Source organism: Penicillium rubens, assembly GCF_028828025.1.
Source record: "Penicillium rubens strain IBT 27055 chromosome Unknown utg000002l_segment0_segment0, whole genome shotgun sequence".
Lineage (NCBI taxonomy): Eukaryota > Fungi > Ascomycota > Eurotiomycetes > Eurotiales > Aspergillaceae > Penicillium > Penicillium rubens.
This window is the reverse complement of record NW_026890600.1, coordinates 5,805,711-5,827,671: the sequence shown is the minus strand read 5'-3', so window position 1 is coordinate 5,827,671 and position 21,961 is coordinate 5,805,711. Positions and strand designations below refer to the sequence as shown.

The window sequence follows — 21,961 nt, the reverse complement described above, 5'->3', positions numbered from 1 at the left end:
TGCAGCCCCTTCGATCACATTATGGAGGGAGTGGGATGCCAGGGGGCGAGGGTGAAGAGTCTTGTTGCGACTAGCTACCGCGCGTCTTCGCCTGGTATTCGGACTCCGCGTCTGGAATAAACAACAATACTATTACTTTGTTTATTTTATGAGCCTTTTGGCCATACCAAAGGCTATTTCGGGGAGAAAGATTAGATTTGTTCAGCTATATGTTGAACATATGTATGGGCTTTAAGGCCTCCTATTTTGAAGTATATCCGTCGAAGCTAATGGCTAGCATGAGATCATCAAGGGATATTCGATGATGGTGAATCAGTGCATCGAAGTGAGGAAATGGACCAAGGCTACGCGAACCACGCCTCATTATGAATCGTGCCGCATTCCATGTTGAAATGTTAGGGTTGGAAGGACTTCATATCATGCCTGACAGCCGCACCCGAGCGCTCAGCAATTTTCATGCTGGTTTTAGCCAAACAAATCCTGAGGACCTGTGCAGATTTCACAGCTCTCTTCTGGGAACTTCTGTAATGCAGATGCAGCTACTCAAAATGCAGGCACTAAATTCCCACAGGGATGGAAACCCAGGTCTTCGACGAAGGGTTGCTGCGAGTCCCTAGCAAGGATTGATGTGAGATGCAGATCTACAGCATTCCACAACGACGGAGCATTTTTTGTGTTTCCTCCGATATCAGGAGGCGGCGCCTGTCTGTGTGACAAGTCATATATGGAATAGCCCTTCACAATTTATAGCTGTTTACAAGGAATGTATCTCCCAACTTTGACACGCACAGCCCCATAGAGGGAGCGGACGTAACACGAGGGAGTCTCCAGAAGGACGTATCCAACTGTGAGGGCTTAGTTTTGGCATCTTTTTGACCTCAAACATCAATATAAGACGGACAAGACTTCGAAGATGCCAAGATTGTTTACATCTATATAGCTGTATAGGAGTTAGTGGGTAGAAAAAAGAACATGAATATGAATCATCCCTATCTGGAGGAAATGAAAGGACCATGCAAGTTGCAAGGAAAAAGTGGCTCGCAGGGTTGAAACTCAAGCATTAAGAGTTCGGTGCCAGCCAAAGCTAACCCCTGCGAGTAAACATTTCCAAATGCATCAGACTCTGTAAGACCAAATCGCAAGATTCATATCAATACAGCATGTTGGCTCAAAAGCGAACCCGTTCCCCTCTGGCTGAATGTCAGGGGGCGGGATTAGAACGAGCATTCTTCGGTCTGGGTCCCTAAGCTAAAATATGTAGATAGAGTGAGATTATTCCATCGACAAGAGTGTGTTGGGGACCGTGAATATGTTTTGAAGTGAAGAAGAAAGGAAAAGAGAAAACCGATCGCAAAATTTTATTCGACGGGCAGTAGCGTGGATTATGTCACGCGGTCACGTGGCTGCTATGCTTCCTCCAATGTGGATCTCCAGTCTCCTTTGCTGTCAACACCTCTCTGGTTTCGATTTTAATTTGACAGCTTAGGGATCAAACTTCAATGTCGTAAACACATCTCCTAATTCCTCTTTGCCGTGCATTAGCAGGTCCACAGCCATTTGGGAATCTTCAAACTAGCCATACAGCTACGACTGAGATAATATAATCGCAAACTCATTAGATCGGAACGACGATACGACCAAATTATTTGTTCGTGTTGCCGACTTGGATTCTATCCGCTTCTCCTCCCATTCGGCCCAGCCAGCATCCATTGACGAGTTTTCGTCTGTCGACCAAGAATCATGCGTGATATAATCCATCTCAACATTGACATTCGCCGCACCAGAGAGAGCCATAATGCGGCTCAAAATCCAATGCAATTGCAGATGTCTCCAGGCATGAAGTGGATGGAATGTGCGGCCGTTGTTATTTTGAAATCGTCACCGCTGCTGATAGGATGACCGGCGGAGGGTCTACAGTCTGCAAAGTCGAGACGGGCAACACTGTTGTCTGCAGAATTTGTAGGCCACCCAGAAGGGACAGACATTGATATCAGCACAATTTGATCGTTGTGTTTAGGCAACTGCTCTGATGCCAATAGAAACGTATAGTGAGCTCGATATCTGACACTTCAAGCGGCTTGAAAGTGAAATACCCTTTTTTTTTTCCCACAGAGCACTAGCCCCTGAACTGAGATTGATCACATTCCCAGGCCCATCAAAGGCATTGGCTGGGTCGTGAAAATCAAGGCACCTGCGAGACATATTCATCACATGAGCATCAGAAGGGTGCTTTACCGAACTTCCAATGCTGTGGGATGGAGAGAGGCCTACAGAGATGTCAAGGTGAATGATGAAATGTAAGAGATGATATTGAAGGATGATATTGAAAGGCTGCAAGGCTCTAAGGGTGCTTGACAATGTCGGTAACGACTGACGAGGCAAGATATTCCTTATGGCGGAAGTAATATATATATTGAGTATGGGAATTTCTGTGAGTGAAGACGAGACAACCTTAATTCTGATTATCTGAGAGAAATTTGAGGTCGGCCACATATACACATGTAGTTAGTTGACTACAATTTATGTTCCACAGTAATTGCGCCATCCTCACAAGTTGGGATTGAAGTAGATGGTGGTGGACGTGACAAGATCCACGGATTATGTTGCTGCTTTATATATTAATAACAAATCGAAGAAAATCACCTCTATAGAGGCAAAACCTTGGTGAAGCATTATAGGTCTCCGGATACCATAAATACTTATGTGACTAGACCAAAAAGGGGTCTCATGGCCTAATACATAAAAGTATTAACGCCTAGGTAGACTCCCCCATGTTGTCACTGCAGGATGCTATATAAGCACACAATATATATAGCGATACTCATTAAATGCCATTAGGTATCTTCAAAATGAATGTCTTACATAGTAGGAATAGGGCACATTATAGTCAGCATCAATACCATGTTCATCTACATCCAAATCTATAGGTACTTCTCCCTGCAGATCCCCGCCGATCCCGCCGATCTTGCGAATAGGGGTGATATCAACACCTAAGGCATCAACACTCCCACATGTCCCGAAATATCTGAAATATCATGGGGGCAAAAGGAAAGAAGACACATAATTGCATGAGTAAATACACAAAATGGGCCGAAAAGTACAAAGGTCATTTATCCAACTTATCATCTTTCTCTGCATTCTCTTCTTTATCTTATACATAAACCGTCCGCAATCAACGAAAGACAAACTCTTTGCTTGGACCAAAATCCGCTACAAAACAACCTCATCCATCATTCCGGAAGCCCGCGGAATATGCCCCGGCCTAGCAGAAACAACCAAACCAGCCCTGATAGTCTCACATGTCTCCACGGACGGCGACCCATCCTGGCTAGAACCACTCCGCACCCAGTACCATGTATGCATGTACCAAGTGGACGCGCCAGCAGACAAAACTTCCAAACTGCTCCAAGTCCCCGCAAACCGCGGACATGAAGCAATGGCCTACCTAACCTTCTTAATTGACAACTACGCGGACATACCATCCGCCGGCGCTGTCTTCGTCCACGGCAGCCGCTGGGCTTGGCATAACGACGTCCCAGATTACGATAATGCTGCCCTTCTACGCAGCCTGGACGTCCGTGCCGCTCTAAAGCCAGCTGGATACAGCAACCTGCGTTGTGACTGGAGCGCCGGCACGTGTCCTTCTTCTGTGCCCCCGCAGGGCAGTCTTGAGACGAGGCTGTCGAGCGCCGTGTCCCCGTGGAGTGCGCGCTCGGCATCGGATATAGCGCTGCCGAAGGCACTTGGCCATATCTTTGGTGGAGATGCTGACGCACGGGTCAAAGAGATCCGCAATGCTTTCCATCTTTATCTTGGTCGGAATGATGCCGTGCGTGCGCAGTGCTGTGCGCAGTTCGTTGTTGCCCGCGAGCGAATCTGGCAGCATAGTCGGGATGAGTATATTGCACTTCGGCAGTGGCTGCTTGATGGGGCTGATGATGGGGTTGCACGCAATGTTCAGCAGGGCTCTATGGCTGCGCCTCCTGATGACCTTGTGGCTGGCCGGATTGTCTCGTATCTTTGGCACATTCTTTTTGCGAGTTACGGGGATGAAGGAGCCATTGATCTCGACCAATTGAATCGCGATGCTTGTCCAAGTGCCTCTGAGTGCTATTGTCGGTTGTATAGGAAGTGTGATTTGAAGTGTCGGGGTCCGGGGAGCTGTCAAGGGCAGTATTCTGTGCCGAAGAACTACAAGCTACCTGAGAATTGGAAGGAGACGCATTCATGATTCATGATTTCTTTTGCGATTCGGAAACTTGTTTATAGAATTGATCTTGGAACATTTTGGGCATATAGATCGGGCAGACTGGGGTGCATTGTGAAATAAATTGCATGTCGTGTCATTTCAAGTGATAGAATTATGTACAAGTTGTTCAACTAAATGATGTCTGCCTGTGCCTCTAGAATCTGGCAAGGACCCGCTCTTCGGTATCTGACAGGGCATACTCAGAGGCGTGCTTCTTGCTCACGACAGACTTGGCCTGCTCGGCAGTGAAGCCCTTGGCCTCCACAGCTGGGTTGTAGCCCAGGCCGTTGATCTTTCCGACAACGTCCGAGGGCACAGCAGCGGCGACCTTGCCATCAGTCCGCTTGTAGACGGTCACGACAACGGCACCGCCCAGACCGAGGTTGTGTTGCAGTGCCGCGGAAGTACCGTCAATCAGACGGTTGTTGGCCCAGCCGCGCAGGTGCCAGACTAGCTCAGCACATTGGGCAATTCCTGTGGCACCGAGCGGGTGACCTTTGGAGATGAGACCGCCGGACGGGTTGATAACCATCTTTCCGCCATACGTGATGTCGCCACGGCGGACCATCTCATGGGCCTGACCGGGTTCACACAGCTCGAGCGCATCGATAGTAATCATCTCATTGGCGGAGAAGCAATCATGCAGCTCGCAGACCTTGATATCCTTGACATTGACGCCGGCCTCAGCCACGGCAGTGCGGCATGCCCGGCGCGACATGCCGAAGCCCATCAGGTCAATGGAGCTTTTGTTGTAGACTGTATCGGTATCAGTGGCAAGGCACTGGCCGGCAATGAGGATGGCATGTTCTTTCAGGTGGGGTCGCGCATCAAGGAAGTCCTGCGAGACAATTACGGCGGCAGCACCACCATCCGAGGTTGGGCAGCACTGTAGCTTGGTCAGAGGCTCGTGGATCATGGGCGCCTTCATAATCTGCTCGTGGGTGTATTCGGTTTGGAATTGCGAGTAAGGGTTGCGCTTGGAGTGCTCGTGGTTGACGCGAGCGATCTCGGCGAAGTCCTCATTCTTAGCACCGTACCTGTTTTTCACCTATTAGCACCATATCCCTTCTTGTCATGGGTTGACATCATCTCGAGGGGTTGCGTACTTCTCCTTATATTCCACACCCGCATTTCCGAACATTTGTGCGGCACCGGGCGCATTGGTCACACCCCGCGTCTCGGCCATCATCATTCCAAACAGTCCAGTTGGGTTCTCGCGATCGTTGTACATGGATTGTAAGCTACCGGGGTTCATCTTCTCGAAGCCGACGACTAGCACACAGTCTGCAGCACCGTGAGAAACCATCGTGCGGGCCATGGCGAGGCCAGTCGAACCGGTCGAACAGTTGTTGTTGACGTTGTAGATCGGGATGCTGGTCTGGCCGAACTGGTAGAACACGCGCTGGCCGCAGGTGCTGTCTCCATAGACGTAGCATGCTACACCCTGGTCAACATCGTCGTAGTTAATCTTGGCGTCGAGCATGGCTTTGATGCCGGCCTCATAGCCGAGCTCATGGTAATCGACCTTGCCCCTTGGCTTGATGAACTTGGTCATGCCAACGCCCAGGACATAGGCGGGGGTTCCTTGCTTCTTTCCCATGGTGTATATCTTGGATTATTGGTAGAGGTAAAGCTAAGTGGACTTTGTATAGGTTCAACTCGGGAAGTGAGACCTTATAAAGACGAATCAGCGGTATGTGGGGAGCTCAGCATGAAATTGCGGGGATAGACCGAGGTCCCGAGGAACCACGTCCACGGCACTTGTGCAACTTTATTCACATAATCATCTCGACATTATCATGTTGATATTGCCGATTGCGCATAACCTAATCCAGGGGGTTGGAAAGGAAAAGAGAACCATGTGTTCTTTGATTGAACTCCAAATGTAGGGTCTTTCTTATGTGAAACAAGGCCAGGACGTACGAGACAATCACAGGGTCTACTATTCATATATTCAGCCATTCTAATCCAGTTGATCTAGTAGCATGTTGGACTTGGGCATCTTTGCAGTCGCCCAAGTTGATATGTCTTGATTTTCTACGAACATCGTTCTATGAGCCACATTCCAGCCAACCTAACTTGCAGTCTTCACAAGGGAAGCAATGGAGTGCCCCAAACGATCTCCGCCCAATATAGCATTTCCACATGAGAGGGCTGTGACAGTCTATTGCAGTGGCATGAGGCATATGCCCCAATATTCAAACGGCTGCTCCCTACTCCGTACTCCATACAGGATCGGGTATAAGGAAGCTGGCAGCCCGGAAGTACGGATTGTTGCTTAATGATCTGCAGAATCTCCCAACCATGGCAAGGTGGTTGAATTTGAGTCTGTAATCTGGTTTATAGTCATTCGATGATTTCGATGGATGTGATTAATTAGTGGGTGGGTAATGAGCCCAATCCCTGCGTGGGGCCCGGCCACGGAGTACTGTCTTCCACATATATTGCACAGCTCACTCTGATCCGTGGGCTAACCTTCTGTGATCTTCCCGAAGTCTGCTTTGCATACTCCGTATACCATACGTATATTCCTGTTCTGCACGAAACGTATAGGAGATAGCATGATCAGACCGCGACCGGCGGATGTGCCTCGGCAGTGCCAAGACTACATAGAGATAGCGTGATCAATTTCCTGATAGAATAAGATCAGGGTCTCAGTATAGATATACACACAACAGATCAAACAATGCCATTTCCATGATATCCACGGGTGTTTAAAACTGATCCGGGGGGTAAGCACCAAGTCTGTTCTCCGCTGCTGTTCACGACGACGTCACTCTGTTTGGCCCTAAACCGCTTTGAGCGCCCAAGTTAAGCTCGGTCCACATGCCATTTTACTGCACTTCTCTCTTCCTCTTCTTCACATTGCATTAAGCCACCTTTTGTTGGGTGCGATATTGAGGGAATATCGTCGGTAAGTCCTCCTCGTCAGACTGGGAAGCTCGTACTCTGGTTTGTCCTGCTATCGAGGAACGTGGGGAAAACGAATTGATGCTAATGGTCGTCTTCCCCCCACAGCTCCCGACCACTATCAGCAACACATTGCTATAGACGACACATCCTGGGCAAGAATATCCTTGCTGTCTGGAACAGGGGACTCTCCCAGAACATCATTTGAACCGCTCAATCCTGCGCCACACTTCCTAGATACCATTTGTGAACGCGGGGTTGCATCCGTTGCCGTGGCCGTCATTGGTTCGGCCACCTAATATCGAACCTATCTCATAATCTGCAAATACGGATCGAAAAGTGCCAATCTATATTACAAGGGCCTTCTGGGATACCTTCCAACAGACTGACGATAGAACTGGGTTGGCCGAGCCCGTTTAATGGTCAATTGTGGGACGCTGAACGGTCTACTCGAGTTCTGAGAGACCGCTTTGCGTTCCATCGGGTTCCCCAGCCTGCAGGTGTAAGAGACTGTGCAGAATACGTGTTGTGACGTCTGGAGAGAGATTGTTATAGCTATTCCTCGCTGCCGCCAATGGAGGTCGTTCAGGGATGACTAGTGACAACAGCTCTGAACATGCACCATTATCCTCGTCTTCCCACCACACAAGAACAGCCGCTATGCCAGACCACAGAGCTTGGAACATGGATGAGGTCACACGGAACAGACTCCTCAAAAAGTACAAAACCCAGGTGGCTTCGGGGGCGTCCACCATTTGCGCGACGCTGGCGGTGGTGAGTGCTTTATTCCGTGGGCTTTTGCTCGGACTCCTGATTGCTTATTTACCACTCTAATGGGATGTAAAACATGCTAATTCCTCATAATTCCACGGGCAGACTCCTTTAGAGAACGTCAAGACTCGTATGCAGACGTAAGTATTATACGTGACATTGGGGATGGGATTAGTATGCTAACTGATATGAAAGGCACAATTTCAAGAACATATGGCAGTGTGTTCGCTATCTCTGGCGTACTGAAGGGCCTCGGGGATATGTAGCTGGTAAGTCGGTATCCATGGGTCGGTAGCTGAAGGATGAGCTGACCGTCACCTAGGTGCGCTCCCACCCTTGGCGAGCGTTACAGTAGTTCGTGTCGTCAATTTTACCGTGTACAATGCCTTCAAGGACATAATCTCTGATAATGTCGAGCGGGTAACTGGTTCCAATCCTTTGGACCACTATAAACAGCCTGGAAGCACCCCCACCTTGACGGGTGTGCTTACTTTCACCACTGCAGGCCTCGTCGCTGGCTTAGTGGCATCGCCTATTGCTTGTATGTTTATGTTGCTTGCATGAAAGAGTGGGAGGAAAAGGATTGACATTGAAACAGGCCCCTTTGAGCTGGCGAAGAATGTCGTCCAAACCTCTGTTCTAGTGTCGAACCGTGCGATGGCTGCCCCGGACGCAGCCCGAGACCAGTCTCTGCGTCACAAACCCCGATTGGGGACGATTCAAGCCATCAAGCAGATATACGTACGACATGGATTTTGGGGCCTTTACACCGGTTTCCGCCTGCATGCGTTGCGCGACACTGTCGGCTCAGGACTGTACTTCAGTGTTTATGAGACTGTGAAGCAAGTAGCAGCCAAGGAGTTGGGTCAGGACAAGAATCCCTTCGGGGCACCTATGCTTGCCGGTGCTGTTTGCAGCACTGTACCCTGGTTTTGCGTATGTTATCGGATCGATAATCGATACCCCGTTTCGTAATGAACAGGCACTGATATGACTCATAGACTTATCCCCTCGATACGCGCAAGACTCGCGCACAGAGTGTTCTTTTAGGGAAATCCAGCGAGATTGGCGAGGCCTCCCAGGCTGTCGCCAAATCCAGCATGTACAAGGGCCTTTCCATCATTCTTATCCGAACCGGCGTCAACAACATGATCCTGCTCAGCATTTTCGAATACATTAGAATGCGTATCGATGCGTTGCCGAAATGAACCCCCCGTGGGTAGGGCCACGACAATCATGTTAGGACGAAATAACGGTCCGCCTGTTGAACATTTTCCTTGCCATAGTGCGTTGGACATCATGGTTCCTTCTCGTATTTATTACCCACATACATACATGGATGAGCTTGAGGCTCATTTTCAGCAAATAGCAGAAGGGAGTATCAAAATCTGAAGTGATATATGCACGAAATGAAAAGAATTAAAACAATGGGCGCAATTGTCGCAGCGCTAGGGTAACCTCATAGTCGGCAGGATCTTCTCGGCCATATAGTTCGAATGCCACTTCCAATTTCTTTACCCAGGTTTTCTGTTCCATAGCTAGCCCGGCAATGCTTTTATTACTTTTTGACTTGAACAATTGCACCGTTTGGGTTAAGCTCGGTCTTAGCCTTGCGTCCATAAAATCATCTAGCAATCCCTCTTCTTCGAGAAAGAACATCGTGAGAAGGGCGTAGATCAACCTAGATGAGAGAGTTATACTGAAAGTCTCTGCGACAAACTTCAGTGTAGAGTCGAAAATAATAGCATGCGAACTTTGCCTCTGCCCATCCAAGTCCACGCCATGCGTAAGGTATTGAAGCCCTCGAATCAATCGCCGTCGCATGTCGCTAAGCTGTTGGAAGGGAGTGCCCGGTAGACACGCCACGCAATCGCAGGTAAATCGCAGGGCTTGATGACGCTCATATCTAGTCCTGCCTTCGAAATCTGGATTATAACAGAAATTGATCTCCTCGCCAGCGTCTATGTCCCTGGTAGCGAAGCTTGAAATGACCTCTCCACTAACAGTTGGAATTTTCGAGTTGGGTGTACAAGAATGATTGAAGCGTGAGTGCAGGGGAAAAAGGCCATAGGCTTCGGGCTCGTCGTGGTCTGAATTTGCAATGTTGAACGAGTTTTCAGCGAAAGCTTCATTCATACTTGTAAAGCAGCCTGACCCATTGTCGCGAAGGAGTAAAAACTGTGCTTTTTGGCTGGGCAGCAATTGTTGAAAGGCAATAGAAACATGATAATCCGTGATTTCGGTATGCGACCTCTGGATAACGAAGGTTGGGTTTTCGCTCAAAATCAGGGATCCTCGGTCAATGCGTCTTGTGGCGAAAGCACCCCATCCTTTGCCTGGCGAGGGCTTCAGCTCGAATGGTATTTCATCAGGCACTTCAAGGCGGTGGTGCGCTAGCAAATAGTAAGTCAGATGCATTCTCAGCTATTAAGCAGAGGGACGTACGATGACCTGCGGACATGGCAGTGTGAGTTGTCACAATAGGACCGGGTTTGAACCAGGTTGCGGGTCAGAATAGAGTATAATGGTAGAATAGAACAGACCGGATAAATCGTGAAAGAAGACACGATAGCTCTCTCAGAACTGGGGAGAAGCCGCTACCTATAGGCCAGGGGAGCTCTCCCAACCAACCCGGGTTTGTATACGGAGTATGCAGGGAGCAAACACATCGATCTCCGTAATGCAACAAAGAAACCCAAGAGCATGATCCCAAAATGGCATAGCTTGTCAATTAATAGGTCTGTTGCGCGTTGGAGCACCTGGATGGTGCTGGACCTCGTATATCGGGATCGTCTGGCACAGGGCACCCCCTGTTTGTCTAACAAATCTGCGTGGTGATCTGGCCGGCTCAAAACGCGCTAATGTCTTCCTTTTACTACCTCAGATGTATGAGGAAATAGCCTAGGACATTGACAGGGTTGTAGTCACATTAACCCACCCTTGGACTGGGCGGAGATGGCAGAGGATTGATTGTACCAGAGAAGCCCCCTAGCTAGGTTGACCATCCTCCACCTCCATCCCAAGTAGAATTTTATTATCACTGCGACCCCTTTGCCCCATTTGCTCTTATCATCCTGTCTGGCTAATGCCACAAACATGATGGACAGATTCCTCATGTTTCGCAGTGCTGCTCGCCCCCTTTCGCGGCACCTAGTCGCACAAGGTTCTCGGACTCGTCATTTCCATATAATCACTACGGATTTCATCACTCAAGACACAACAGGCAACTTGGTCTGTAAGAAGGTCCCCGTGTTTATCGGGAACCCTGGCGAAGCCTATGTATTGATTTCCCCATCGGTTGGAGAAACATTCCGTGATGCCAGCTCTACGGCGGCGACGCAAGACCGATGTAAACTGTCATTTTTCCATGACACGCGGCATTTTGGCCTCCGTGAGACTCCTTCCGTATTGGGCGGAACACACATTGACCAAGAGTGGGTTTCATTCTAGAATCACCGAGTTATCCTCGTCTTCATATCCCAACCCAATTTCCCCGCAGGTCGGAGTCCAATACAAGTCCTGCAACCATTTTCTTGAGCGGAAAGATGCATGAGATTGTCATAGATGGAACTGATGATGGTACAGCTTCAATCCTTGCTTAGGGCAGTCCAGTGCTAATACATAGACAGCCGAATTTGCCGAACACGCTAGCGCTTCTGGGCAGAACCTGAAGCCCGTCCTTGATCAGCTGGAGCATATGTGACCTGACTCCAATGGCATATGAAGTTATCTTGGGAAGAAACTGCCTTTAGGTATACCCAGGTAGATCGATAGTTAAGGACGAGGAATAATAATGGGCGCTTTGGTCGTGGGCCATTCCCAGCGAGGACTCATGGACGTAGGCCTCTTCATCTATTACCCAACAAAAGCATACAGGGCAATAAAGTGGCGCGGGCGTAGGATGAGTCATTTCAATGTCCAGAACTTCCAGCAAGCGCCAAATGGAAGGGTAGTGTCCAATGAAGAGTGTTTTTAGCCATGTATTCGAAACAATCAATTGATGCCTCAGGCGATCAAACGTCATCCCCGTTGCCCGGTGGGGTTGAACCTCCCGCCGTCAAAACAAACGGAGTCTTCCACACCCCCGCCTCGAGCGACAATGGCATCGTGAGTACTCCCATCAGCATGCGAGCAGCTGTGAGAAGAGAGGAATGACACTAACCTATTGTTCTGTTTGATCTATTCAGTAATATCCTCCAACTCCCGTTCCGGCGATCACATACTGTCTTGCTTTCCGAAGCGATCACCCAATACATCTCGTCCAAATATGATCAGCGCCCGGACATGTTTGCTGAGGATCTGATGATCATTGATCGCCTACGATCTGAGGCCGTCAATGTCCAAGAACCGCATTTTAGTGGCATCAGCCGCCTAGTCACATATGCGGCTCAGCTGAAATGGCTGGGTGGAAAGTTCCCGATTGATGTGCGCTATTATTTCTAGGTTCTCGCTCTCTGATTTGGCGTTGAAGACTTACCGTTGGCTTGCTATATAGGTTGGGGTGGACTTTTCGTGGTATCCAGCTTTTGGCTTTAATACTTCGCGGCCGGGTGAGTTGACTTCTTGGGTTCACACCCTTCGCATGCTTCTGATTTGGTGGATATGAGACTAATGAGACCGAATCGTGACGTTTAGTATCGCAAAATAACCTGCGCTTTGAACTGGCGAATGTCTTATTCAATCTCGCTGCATTATACTCACAGCTTGCATATGCGACCAACCGGACTACCGCAGATGGGCTCAAGCAGGCGTGTAACTACCTCTGCTCCGCCGCTGGAGTATTGAGCCACCTTCGAACCGATATCATCCCGGACCTCCGAACGTCGCCGCCAGAGGATATGGACGAGATGACACTGCAAAGTTTGGAACATCTTTTGCTCGCACAGGGCCAGGAGTGTTTCTGGCAGAAAGCTGTTAAAGATGGACTAAAAGACGTGTCTATTGCAAAACTCGCAGCCAAGGTGTCTGACTTCTACGGTGATGCAGGCGACTCGGCTGTCAAATCTAATGCAATTAGCACGGACTGGATTCACCACATGACCGCAAAGCATCACCACTTTGCTGCTGCTGCTCAATTTCGACAGGCGCTTGACTGCTTGGAGAAGCGCAAGTATGGAGAAGAGGTTGCTCGGCTACGCGATTGTTTGATCTGTGTCGGTGAAGGGCTGAAAGAGCAGCGGTGGATTAATCGGACTGTACTAGGTGACTTGAATGGATTGAAGAGCCGTGTCACGGAAGATCTCAAGCGTGCCGAGAAGGATAATGACATGATCTACATCAACCCAGTACCGCCCAAGTCTGAGCTCAAGACTATTGAGCGTGCTAGCATGGTTCTTGCCAAAGCACCTTCACAGGTTACGGATGCGATCTCTATGCTTGGCGATAACGGACCGTTGGGACAACCGCTGTTCTCGAAGTTGGTCCCATACGCAGTTCACATTGCCGCCAGTATTTACACTGATCGTCGAGACCGACTGGTCAATGATACTCTCATCGGAGAGCTGGAGTCGATGACCGACAAGTTGCGAGAGTACGTATCCGACCGAAATACTGAAATTCTTAAGAGGAAATCTGCTAACATCAGGTTTAAGCTTACTTTCATCTCTCAATTTGCCAGGGTCGTTACAAGCGCTCGAGAAGCCGTTAGGTCTTCCGCCAATGCTTGTGTCGCATGCGGAGGAAATGCGCCAACAAGATGGTCTGAATCGCTTGCATAGGTCTATCGAAGACACCGCCAGAGTCAAAGGCAACGACCTGGCTGTCTATAATGAAGGCGCTGAACTGCTAGCAGCTGAGAAGGCCGAGGACCTTGCAGCTCGCCATAAATACGGCACCGATCGTTGGACCCGTGGGACCTCAGAATCTGCTGCACCTAAGCTTTACAAGAGTTTGACCGAAATCAACGGCTATTTCACCTCCGCCCAAGGCAGTGATGACCTCGTTCAGCGCAAGCTGCGAGATTCACACTCTGTCTTTATCGTTCTCACTGGCACGAATCGGGACTTGGAATCCTTTGTGCCTAGTAGCCGGAGGGTCGTGATTCCACCGGAGGTTGAGCGCGAGGCTAACCGGTTGCGCGGTTGTTTGAGCGAGGTCACTCGAATGGAGAATCGGCGGAGGCGGCGAATTCAAACGTTGAAGGACAAAGCTCGCGCGGATGATATTCGTACGTGTTTTCTTTTTCATTGGTCTTGGATTCTACTAATGAATCGGATTTAGATCCGGCACTTTTGACACAGACAGCTCGACTAGAGCGAGAATTCCCCATGCAGACTATCCAGGCAAGCCAGTTCGAAGATCTGTTCGAGGAGCAGCTGAAGCTATATGATTCGGACCGTGAGATGCTGGCTCAGGAGCGGAGAGAGCAAGATCATCTCTCGGATCAGGTCCGAGAAGCTAACCGGGCATTTACTGGGTCTCATCAGGGTGACGCGTCGACAAAGGAACGAGAAGCGGCACTGCAAGATCTGGAAAATGGATACCTGAAGTATAAGGAGATCATTTCCAACCTCGATGTCGGGCGAAAGTTCTACAATGACCTTGCAAGGATCGTAGCCCGATTCCGCGACGACGCAAAGGCTTTTGTCCATCAGCGTCGGATGGAGGCAAGCCAGCTGGAAACGTACGTGTTGGCCACCGCTGAACTAACAGATTAGCACTGACGTTAAATTTCCTTGAACCAGAGATATCTCCAATGCCACAGCGATGGCCTCACTGCATGTTTCTCCGCCACACCTGCGCCAACAACCTCAGGAATCACCTCGAACCAATCACTCCTCCTCTGTCTTCTCAGCTGCGCAGCCTGCCCATGTGCCATCACAGCCGCCCCCGCCTGTTCACAACGTACGACCAGCCGAGGCAGCACCCCCTCTCACGGCCCCCCAACCAGTGCGGGCTCCCGTAGCCCCGCCCCCAGTTTCTACGCCGAGCATGCCAGGGGGTATGCCGGGTATGTGGACTCCCGAAATGGGGATTCGATTCGGATCTGCCGGTGCCCCTCCGAATGTTACTCCCAGTACAGGAACTGGATCGGCCCCGGGCCAGCCCACTCGTGCCCCTCAACCGGGAACCTGGGATCCTAGCAAAGGACTGCGCTTCTCTTGATTATGTTGGGATACAATACTGTTTAAATCTTTCTTTGTAGAATCCCAGCTCTCGCACATACTCTGGAGTTTTGTTAGATGTTTACCGCTATTCCTCATGATCTATGGCGCGAGTAATGAGGTACGATCATAGCCTTGGCCGAATATATAATTTCTGCGAATTGCAGACAATCCATTGGAACGGATTGCCCATGTATTTGATAATGATCGAGACCCAGTTCAAGTACAAAATAGCATTTTTATATCCACGTAATATCTCGTAGTATGTATGGTACATCTGATCGCACGAACCCAGGAATCGCAAGTTCGCAATCAACAATCGGACAGGGAACAACGCCTAAAAGTGAATCGACATGGTACATGGCATGGGATGACGGATTAAATGGACCAAGCAATTCTTCTGTTCAAAGTCATTAAACAGCGAAGTCGATGCGTGGCAAGGCGAAATTTTAACCTGATGTTCCTCACAGTGCGTACACCCACAGGAAGGACTAGGAGGCCACACAATCATCGTCAGAAAGCCCCATTAGGCTTAACAGAGGCACCAAGACCAGCAGTGGCATGCTGGGGATTGGCATTGGGCGATAAACTGCCATTCAACGAAGCATGGCCATTAACCCCATCAACAAGCTTGAATTCATCTTCGATTTCAGATTCGCCCGGCTCAGAGCGATCGTCCTTCTTCTCCCCTGTCGCGAGGAATCTGAAAGCACTACGCAGCAGACAGTATAACCAAAACAAATTGATGGCCTGAAGGACACCCAGTAGTCCGAAGGTGATGATATTCGAGATCCAGCACTTATACTGTTGAGTCTCCCAGTTGAGCTCGTAGGGCCCGACGGTCCGGAACTCGGTTAGAAGGGAATAAAGGATCTGAAGGTTCAGTACGTGGCGTAGATATATCCAGGCGCCGATCGAGGTTGCGTAGAAGGGCATCATTATGTCTGGGGCTATGTAATGGAGCGATTTTGAAACCTGGGGAAATTGTCAATAGGTGCGCGGAATATTTTGGGTCGTGTCGAAACCTCGAGAATTGGGTTAGGCCAAGGGAATGCGACTTACGGCAAGGAAGAAATCACTGATATCATGCGTAATATAAACAGCAATGCCGATATACGTAAAGTGAAAGCGATAGCTGAGCGCAATAAGCGCTAATGTCACAACGTGATGCGTAACGAGCTCCATAAAGTCCTTCCGCGGCTTCTCCATTCCCAGCAGCATAACGATAGCCTGCTGTGCCCAATAAGCCGCCTCGAACAAATAGTAAAACTTGAACTCAGCGGCATGGGTCCGATGCGGGAAGAGTTCGTACATGCCACGCGTGTTGAAGTACCACACCGGCGTCTGGCGCATGACATACAACCCCGCGGGACCGAGGACTCCAAAGTACATCGCGGTGTACATCTGCTCCATGAAGCGGGCCTGCTTTGTCCGCGACTTGATGCGCGAGACTGCTAGAGGGCGAATAATTTCTTGCATGATGAATTCGCGCGTGAAGGATAGCACGATCACGTAGAATGACACGAATGCTATGTCCCACAGACCTTTGCCATACTGCGTGGAAGCATTGGGGTTGTCATTCGGGGGTTCCTCTTTGTAAGAGAGGAATATGAAATGAGAGACTGGGTTTGACTCGGTCGGGTTGAGCGCGTACAGTGAGAGGAAGGCCAGCACGAGGACTAGTGGTATTGTCCACGTGTGCTTCCCCGCGAAATGCCTACAGCGATGGAGAAGAGAGCGAGGCTTTTGGGGCTTCGGGATTGAGTCTGGTGGCTTTGTATGGCCATTTCCAATTGTCTCGGGTTGCAAGCCATTGATATTTCTCCGCCTAAGGGTATCTTCTTTCATTGTTTGGACCCGTTTAGGGGCGATGAACGGGTGTTTTGGAATAGGTGAAGTTGGGATGGAAAAGTCGATATAGTTACCTAAGATATATGTCAATGACAAAGACGATAGTTATAACATGTAAAAAAAAAAAGAAAAAAACAGGCTAGTCAAGCTAGTTAAATTAGTTAAATTAGCTAGTTGAAGCTGAAGCCATAGAATGTTGGACTTTCCTTATTCGGCTAGTTCATCGTATTCGGATATCTCGGGCCAAAGAGAATTTCCTCCGAACAAAGAAATAGAGACCACATATGTACCTAGGTAAGAGACTAATAAGAGACTAATTTTACTCGATTCCACTCATCCACTCTGTACTCCGTACTGTCCAGGCTATACGAAACAGAGAGACTTTTGCCAGCAAAATATCATCCTCTATCCGATTATCTACTGACTGGGTGAGAATGAAAGCGTAGTTTGACTGCAGGCGCCTTGGTCGTGGCACCAATTATTTTACACTTAGGACAGGGCTGAGTCTTTGTGTTTTGTATGGTAAACCGGGCCAATTGATATGTCATAACATCCATCAGAAGACTCTCTCAAAAGTGGTCTCGGTCTCACGGGGGGGTTCTTCAATCAATCCAATCGGTTTCCTAAATATTAGGCGCACGGGATATCCTGTGATCCGACAGCCCTAGCTTCGGGCCGAAAAGGATCTGGAGTAGTACATATGTACCTATACGTACCGGATATTCCCTGGCGGGTGGGGCTTTCCTATTTGAGCTGCCGCCGCTTTTATGAGGGTGCTCAGGCTCAGGCTCACTGAGTAGATGTCAGAACGGGCTCAGATCAGTGATCATGCTCAGATCAGTCACGTGCAGGATGACTGATGCTCAGTGAGTGCTCAGTGAGTGCTCATTGGATGCTCTCTGATTACTCAGTGATGCTCAGTGTCCAATCAGTGAGCAACACTGATGCACTCAGCCCACCTCAGACCTTACCCAGAAGGGATTAGCCCCCACAGGGTCGTTTATACTGTGATAGTTAGTTCGTTGAAAGCATTGTTGCTGCCCTCATTTTCCGGAGCACTACACCTCATCAAGAAAATACATTATGACGAAGGGGCGCAGGAAAGAGCGGAGAACTCCATTCGTTTCATGATGTCTTCCTTCTGTCTTCTAATTCAGAGCGGCTCGAGCTCAAAGTCCCAAATATAAAGGCAGACCGTGTGCCAGCATTAGCATGTAATAACCAACACGCCTTCTATTCAAGCGCCTTTTACTTGGTACATTAATCTAATATCGCATTATTTTACTTTGAATACATCTCCTACCTCCAGGTTGCACCGCACTTGATTATGGGCAGAAAAGTCTTTTTTGCCAAGCGCGATGGAATCGCTAAGGAGAGGCGCCGTCTACAGCGAGAAAAGAATGGTTATGCTCCTGGGGTCCATAGAGAGGAGGACTCAATTCGAGAGAAAGACAAAAGGCTTCCCAAGACCAACAAATTACATCAAGAAACTATGAACCTCTGGCTCGAGTGAGTTAAGCCGCATCTGAAGTGGCAATCCCTTTCCTATTATGAATTCTGCTGATCTTCCTTTAGTTTCACTGCAAACCCGGAGAATGGGTTTGAATATTACCAAACCTCCCTTGGTTCTCCGGCTCCAACTCATGAGATGATCAAGGCGTACATTCGCTGGTACGCAAGTTCTACTCAAGGGCGACTGAACGATGATGGGCTACCTACGGTAAGAACCGTGAGTGCGCATGCCGAACAATTCTTTGGTGGATTTGAACAATTCACAAAAAGTAAAATCATCCCAGACGATCGAAAGGAAATAAAAATGGTTGGTTTATTCGTAAATTCCCCTCTGAGACCACACTAACCTCGATGCAGTGGATCAAAAAAACCTTGACGGCAGATGGCGTCGTTGTAGACCAAAAGAAAGAGAAACTTAACTTCACAAGGCATGATTTTTTGAGAACAGTCTCGTCTTTGTGGCAGACTGATCACCAAACGTTCATTCCGGGACTGCTCAAAGTTGTCATCTTGTTTGCTCTCCAGCTGTTCCTCTTTACTGGAGCAAGAGTCGGAGCTTTCGTACCCTCTAGTGAGGACAAACATGAAAGAGGTCTTCGATACAGAGTAAGGCTTCTTTACCCCAGCGATATTATATAACATTAATCTCTATTCTAGCATATCAAATTGGTACTATTTCCTTCATCCACAGCTCGTTGGGCGGTGGGTTGGAAGGTGGATCAGAAGTGGCTCAAGAATCTTCGATGTGAAAAATACACAGTGTGAGTTAGAAGGACCTAGTGTTATATTTGTCGAATATACGGGAACTTCATTAACTGGTGCTTTTAGATTCGGAATTGGTATCCGGGACAGCAACAGGCCGCAATTTGCGTCGGGCTACCTTCTTTTCTCCCTTGCATTAGCGCACGGTGCTATTTATGGGGTGGATACCGTGGATGATCTAGCGCAGTTTGATCTTTCAAATGGCGAGATTCATTTGCGATGGAAGGAAGAGTACATGGATAAACCAGTTCTCAGGCATGCCACGGCTGATGGGCCTCAGGAGACACCTTTGACGAAACAAAAATTTTTGTTCTTGCCTGCGTCAGATTTTTAATGCTGCAGGGTACTTTGGTGAATTGGCAACTATCCATTGTATACGACGAGGCCTTGGGAAAAAAATCGAAAGTAAGCCCCTGAAACCACACAAAACAATCGATAGACACTCGAGAGAGCTCTTCATACTAAGATCTTTACAGAGAGAAATGGCTCTGCACCTGTCAGTCAAATTATGGCGCATCGGGGCCCAGGCACCTTTCCGGAGCATTATCAAGCCCACTGTTCCTCCATAGATACAGTGGGAGCCGTTCTAGATGAGGATGACCAATCCGATCATATCGAGTACTTTCAAGGTTATGTTCAATATTACGAACGTGGCTTGCCAGGCGAGTTGCCAGCAGAGATCAAAGGGAGTATTTTGGAAAAACCAGATATGGTGGAAATGAGAGCCCAGATCGAATCATTCGCGCAGAACCACGACAAGGATTCCCTCAAGAACATGAATTTGGAATACAGGAAGGCGCTCGTTCGGCATCGCCTGTTCGAACTCAAGCAATATCAAAATCGGTGGGTACAGGAGAAAAGAGACCAGAAAATTATCAACCGAGGAAAAGAAGAGCCGACTCATTTGGAAAATGACATTCGCACACGTGCTCAAATGTTGATTATGCCCGAGGTTGCGCGAATCGCAACAGCCATGTCCTGCACCAAAGAGCTTTCCTTTGACGAAAAACTTCTTCTTGTTCAAGATCTACAGACGCAGTGTGCCCGTGATTTTGATGTGGTATACCTCCCAAATCAAAGTCCGGTTCATGGGCTTTGTCCTGCAAAAGGGTGCCATATCAGCATTGCAAGGTGAGTGCCTAGGCTGAATAATGACATGGCCAATACTAACTCCGCTAGTCTGAGGAAGTGTGATAGAAGTGCCCACATTCACGGATGTGTTCGGCGTGAGAAAGCTTCTGACCTTCAAATATCAGAATCAGAGATGCGGTTTTGCTATGAATGCATGGAATGGTTTTTGTCGAGTCAATGGCGGAAGCATTGCGATGCCCATCTCCAGTCATGGCAAATCCAGCACTGCGAAGTGATCATCTATCGCCATACCGTCATTCGCCCGGGCTATTGCCCCTTTTGCTTGTGGGACCTGAACCTGAATCTCTCCGCAGAAACCCGTTTGCGATCCTGGCTGCGAAGTGACAACCTGAGGGAACACATTGAAGGGCAGCACATGGCTGAAATTCAGCGTTTCAAGAAAAAGCCGATATGCGGATGCTCTCAAATCTTTAACAATGAGCGTGACCTTCGAAATCACTTACACGATGCGCATGGGCTAAAGGAAACCATATGGCAAGAAAATCCAAAGCTACCCAACAAAAGGAAGCGCACTTGCAAGGTGGAGTCACAATGCTCTTCAACAGAACCAGGAGAGGAGCATCCCAAGAAAATCAGATTTCATCATTACACACCTCCGTGCCATGAGCGTGAGCACGTGCCAGAAGAATCATTTGTCCCCGTCCCGGCCTTGCTTCCGTCTGTCGAAGAGAATCTGGAACAATACTCGGGGCCAAGTATGTGTGACAAATATAGCACGAGCAGCAGAAGCAACTCAGTAGAACTATGCTTCTTGGAGGCAAGTCCCCCACCCAGCTCGGGGCCAACAACTCCAGGTCTTGAGGTCATTGATCCTCGAATCCTCGAACCTCCTAAATTCAACAGCGACAATGCCCGTCAATCTTGTGACCCAGTTGTCATCCAGCCAAATTCCCTCACTTTCCCACCAGAAGAGGATGAGGCCACCAAAATTTCCGTCAGTGGCATAACACAGCCGCAACCTCCCGCTCTAAGCTTTGCCAGTCAGCCTTCTGGATACTATGCTGTCACTGAAGCCAATGAGAGGAAAGGACTGCAATGTCTCACCTCTTTGTCAACCTGTGACCAACCTGTTACTGCGGAATTTGAGTGGGAGAGTCATCCACTTACACGGAGAGAAGGCGGCGAGGGAAACCTGTCTGTTGATGATCAAGCCCCTCCCGGTGGCCCTCGCAGAACCCTCACTAGATCCAAGGCACAAACTCAGTCGCCCCAGCATCATTCAGATAGTTTGAACAGCTGCAAGCCCCGGCAGAGGCTTAATGCAAAGAACAAACGAAAGTTGCGTGACCTACAGAGACAGAATCTGACCCTGAGACAGATCGGGCCTCATTTCGCGGATATTGATATGGCGTTACTGCGACAGGCTTGGATGGAATTGAAGCCTTCTCAGAGATGCACCAGATCTCGGGCCAATTGAAAGGGCAACTGAATCATATTTTCAATCAATAGTATTTCACTTGTGCTTGGTTATTATCAGTCTGTACAAAATTTGCTATTCAGCCGCGTAGTCCAACCCTCGCCGACCTAACTAGACTCCTTGTCACACCATCTGAAAGTTCCTAGCTGTGCGAGAATAAGGGATCAGTTAGAAATAAATGACTCAAATTCCGGCAGGATCGCGGGCTCGTTCTTTAAAGAGTAAACGCGATGT

General features: G+C 48.8%; 9 protein-coding genes across 9 annotated transcripts; 5 read left to right on the top strand and 4 right to left on the bottom strand.

Moving 5' to 3' along the window:
- Positions 1–1,584: 1,584 nt before the first annotated feature.
- N7525_004686 (uncharacterized protein) lies at positions 1,585–1,794 on the bottom strand (the record flags this gene model as incomplete). The annotated part of the gene is made up of 1 exon (XM_061213138.1): positions 1,585–1,794. The coding sequence occupies one exon, from the start codon at positions 1,792–1,794 to the stop codon at positions 1,585–1,587; it is 210 nt and encodes a 69-aa protein (XP_061070159.1).
- Positions 1,795–3,085: 1,291 nt separating this feature from the next.
- On the top strand, positions 3,086–4,231 carry N7525_004685 (DUF3431 domain-containing protein; the record flags this gene model as incomplete). The annotated part of the gene is made up of 1 exon (XM_002565573.1): positions 3,086–4,231. The coding sequence occupies one exon, from the start codon at positions 3,086–3,088 to the stop codon at positions 4,229–4,231; it is 1,146 nt and encodes a 381-aa protein (XP_002565619.1).
- Positions 4,232–4,403: 172 nt separating this feature from the next.
- N7525_004684 (putative sterol carrier protein) lies at positions 4,404–5,849 on the bottom strand (the record flags this gene model as incomplete). Its single annotated transcript, XM_002565574.1, has 2 exons — positions 4,404–5,286; positions 5,356–5,849. 2 exons carry the CDS (start codon positions 5,847–5,849, stop codon positions 4,404–4,406), a joined length of 1,377 nt encoding a protein of 458 aa, XP_002565620.1.
- Positions 5,850–7,750: 1,901 nt separating this feature from the next.
- Positions 7,751–9,138, top strand: N7525_004683 (putative mitochondrial carrier protein; the record flags this gene model as incomplete). The annotated part of the gene is made up of 6 exons (XM_061213137.1): positions 7,751–7,933; positions 8,036–8,070; positions 8,126–8,199; positions 8,253–8,471; positions 8,529–8,866; positions 8,932–9,138. 6 exons carry the CDS (start codon positions 7,751–7,753, stop codon positions 9,136–9,138), a joined length of 1,056 nt encoding a protein of 351 aa, XP_061070158.1.
- A 211-nt stretch (positions 9,139–9,349) lies between these two features.
- On the bottom strand, positions 9,350–10,391 carry N7525_004682 (SET domain-containing protein; the record flags this gene model as incomplete). The annotated part of the gene is made up of 2 exons (XM_002565576.1): positions 9,350–10,323; positions 10,376–10,391. 2 exons carry the CDS (start codon positions 10,389–10,391, stop codon positions 9,350–9,352), a joined length of 990 nt encoding a protein of 329 aa, XP_002565622.1.
- A 635-nt stretch (positions 10,392–11,026) lies between these two features.
- On the top strand, positions 11,027–11,633 carry N7525_004681 (uncharacterized protein; the record flags this gene model as incomplete). Its single annotated transcript, XM_061213136.1, has 3 exons — positions 11,027–11,321; positions 11,381–11,509; positions 11,560–11,633. 3 exons carry the CDS (start codon positions 11,027–11,029, stop codon positions 11,631–11,633), a joined length of 498 nt encoding a protein of 165 aa, XP_061070157.1.
- A 396-nt stretch (positions 11,634–12,029) lies between these two features.
- On the top strand, positions 12,030–15,034 carry N7525_004680 (putative pH signal transduction protein PalA; the record flags this gene model as incomplete). The annotated part of the gene is made up of 7 exons (XM_002565577.1): positions 12,030–12,037; positions 12,118–12,355; positions 12,426–12,480; positions 12,566–13,460; positions 13,522–14,096; positions 14,150–14,552; positions 14,614–15,034. 7 exons carry the CDS (start codon positions 12,030–12,032, stop codon positions 15,032–15,034), a joined length of 2,595 nt encoding a protein of 864 aa, XP_002565623.1.
- A 512-nt stretch (positions 15,035–15,546) lies between these two features.
- On the bottom strand, positions 15,547–16,881 carry N7525_004679 (uncharacterized protein; the record flags this gene model as incomplete). The annotated part of the gene is made up of 2 exons (XM_002565578.1): positions 15,547–16,008; positions 16,096–16,881. The coding sequence occupies 2 exons, from the start codon at positions 16,879–16,881 to the stop codon at positions 15,547–15,549; spliced, it is 1,248 nt and encodes a 415-aa protein (XP_002565624.1).
- Positions 16,882–18,211: 1,330 nt separating this feature from the next.
- On the top strand, positions 18,212–21,727 carry N7525_004678 (uncharacterized protein; the record flags this gene model as incomplete). The annotated part of the gene is made up of 8 exons (XM_061213135.1): positions 18,212–18,393; positions 18,460–18,604; positions 18,754–19,002; positions 19,054–19,157; positions 19,225–19,479; positions 19,635–19,654; positions 19,728–20,289; positions 20,338–21,727. The coding sequence occupies 8 exons, from the start codon at positions 18,212–18,214 to the stop codon at positions 21,725–21,727; spliced, it is 2,907 nt and encodes a 968-aa protein (XP_061070156.1).
- Between the last annotated feature and the right edge of the window lie 234 nt (positions 21,728–21,961).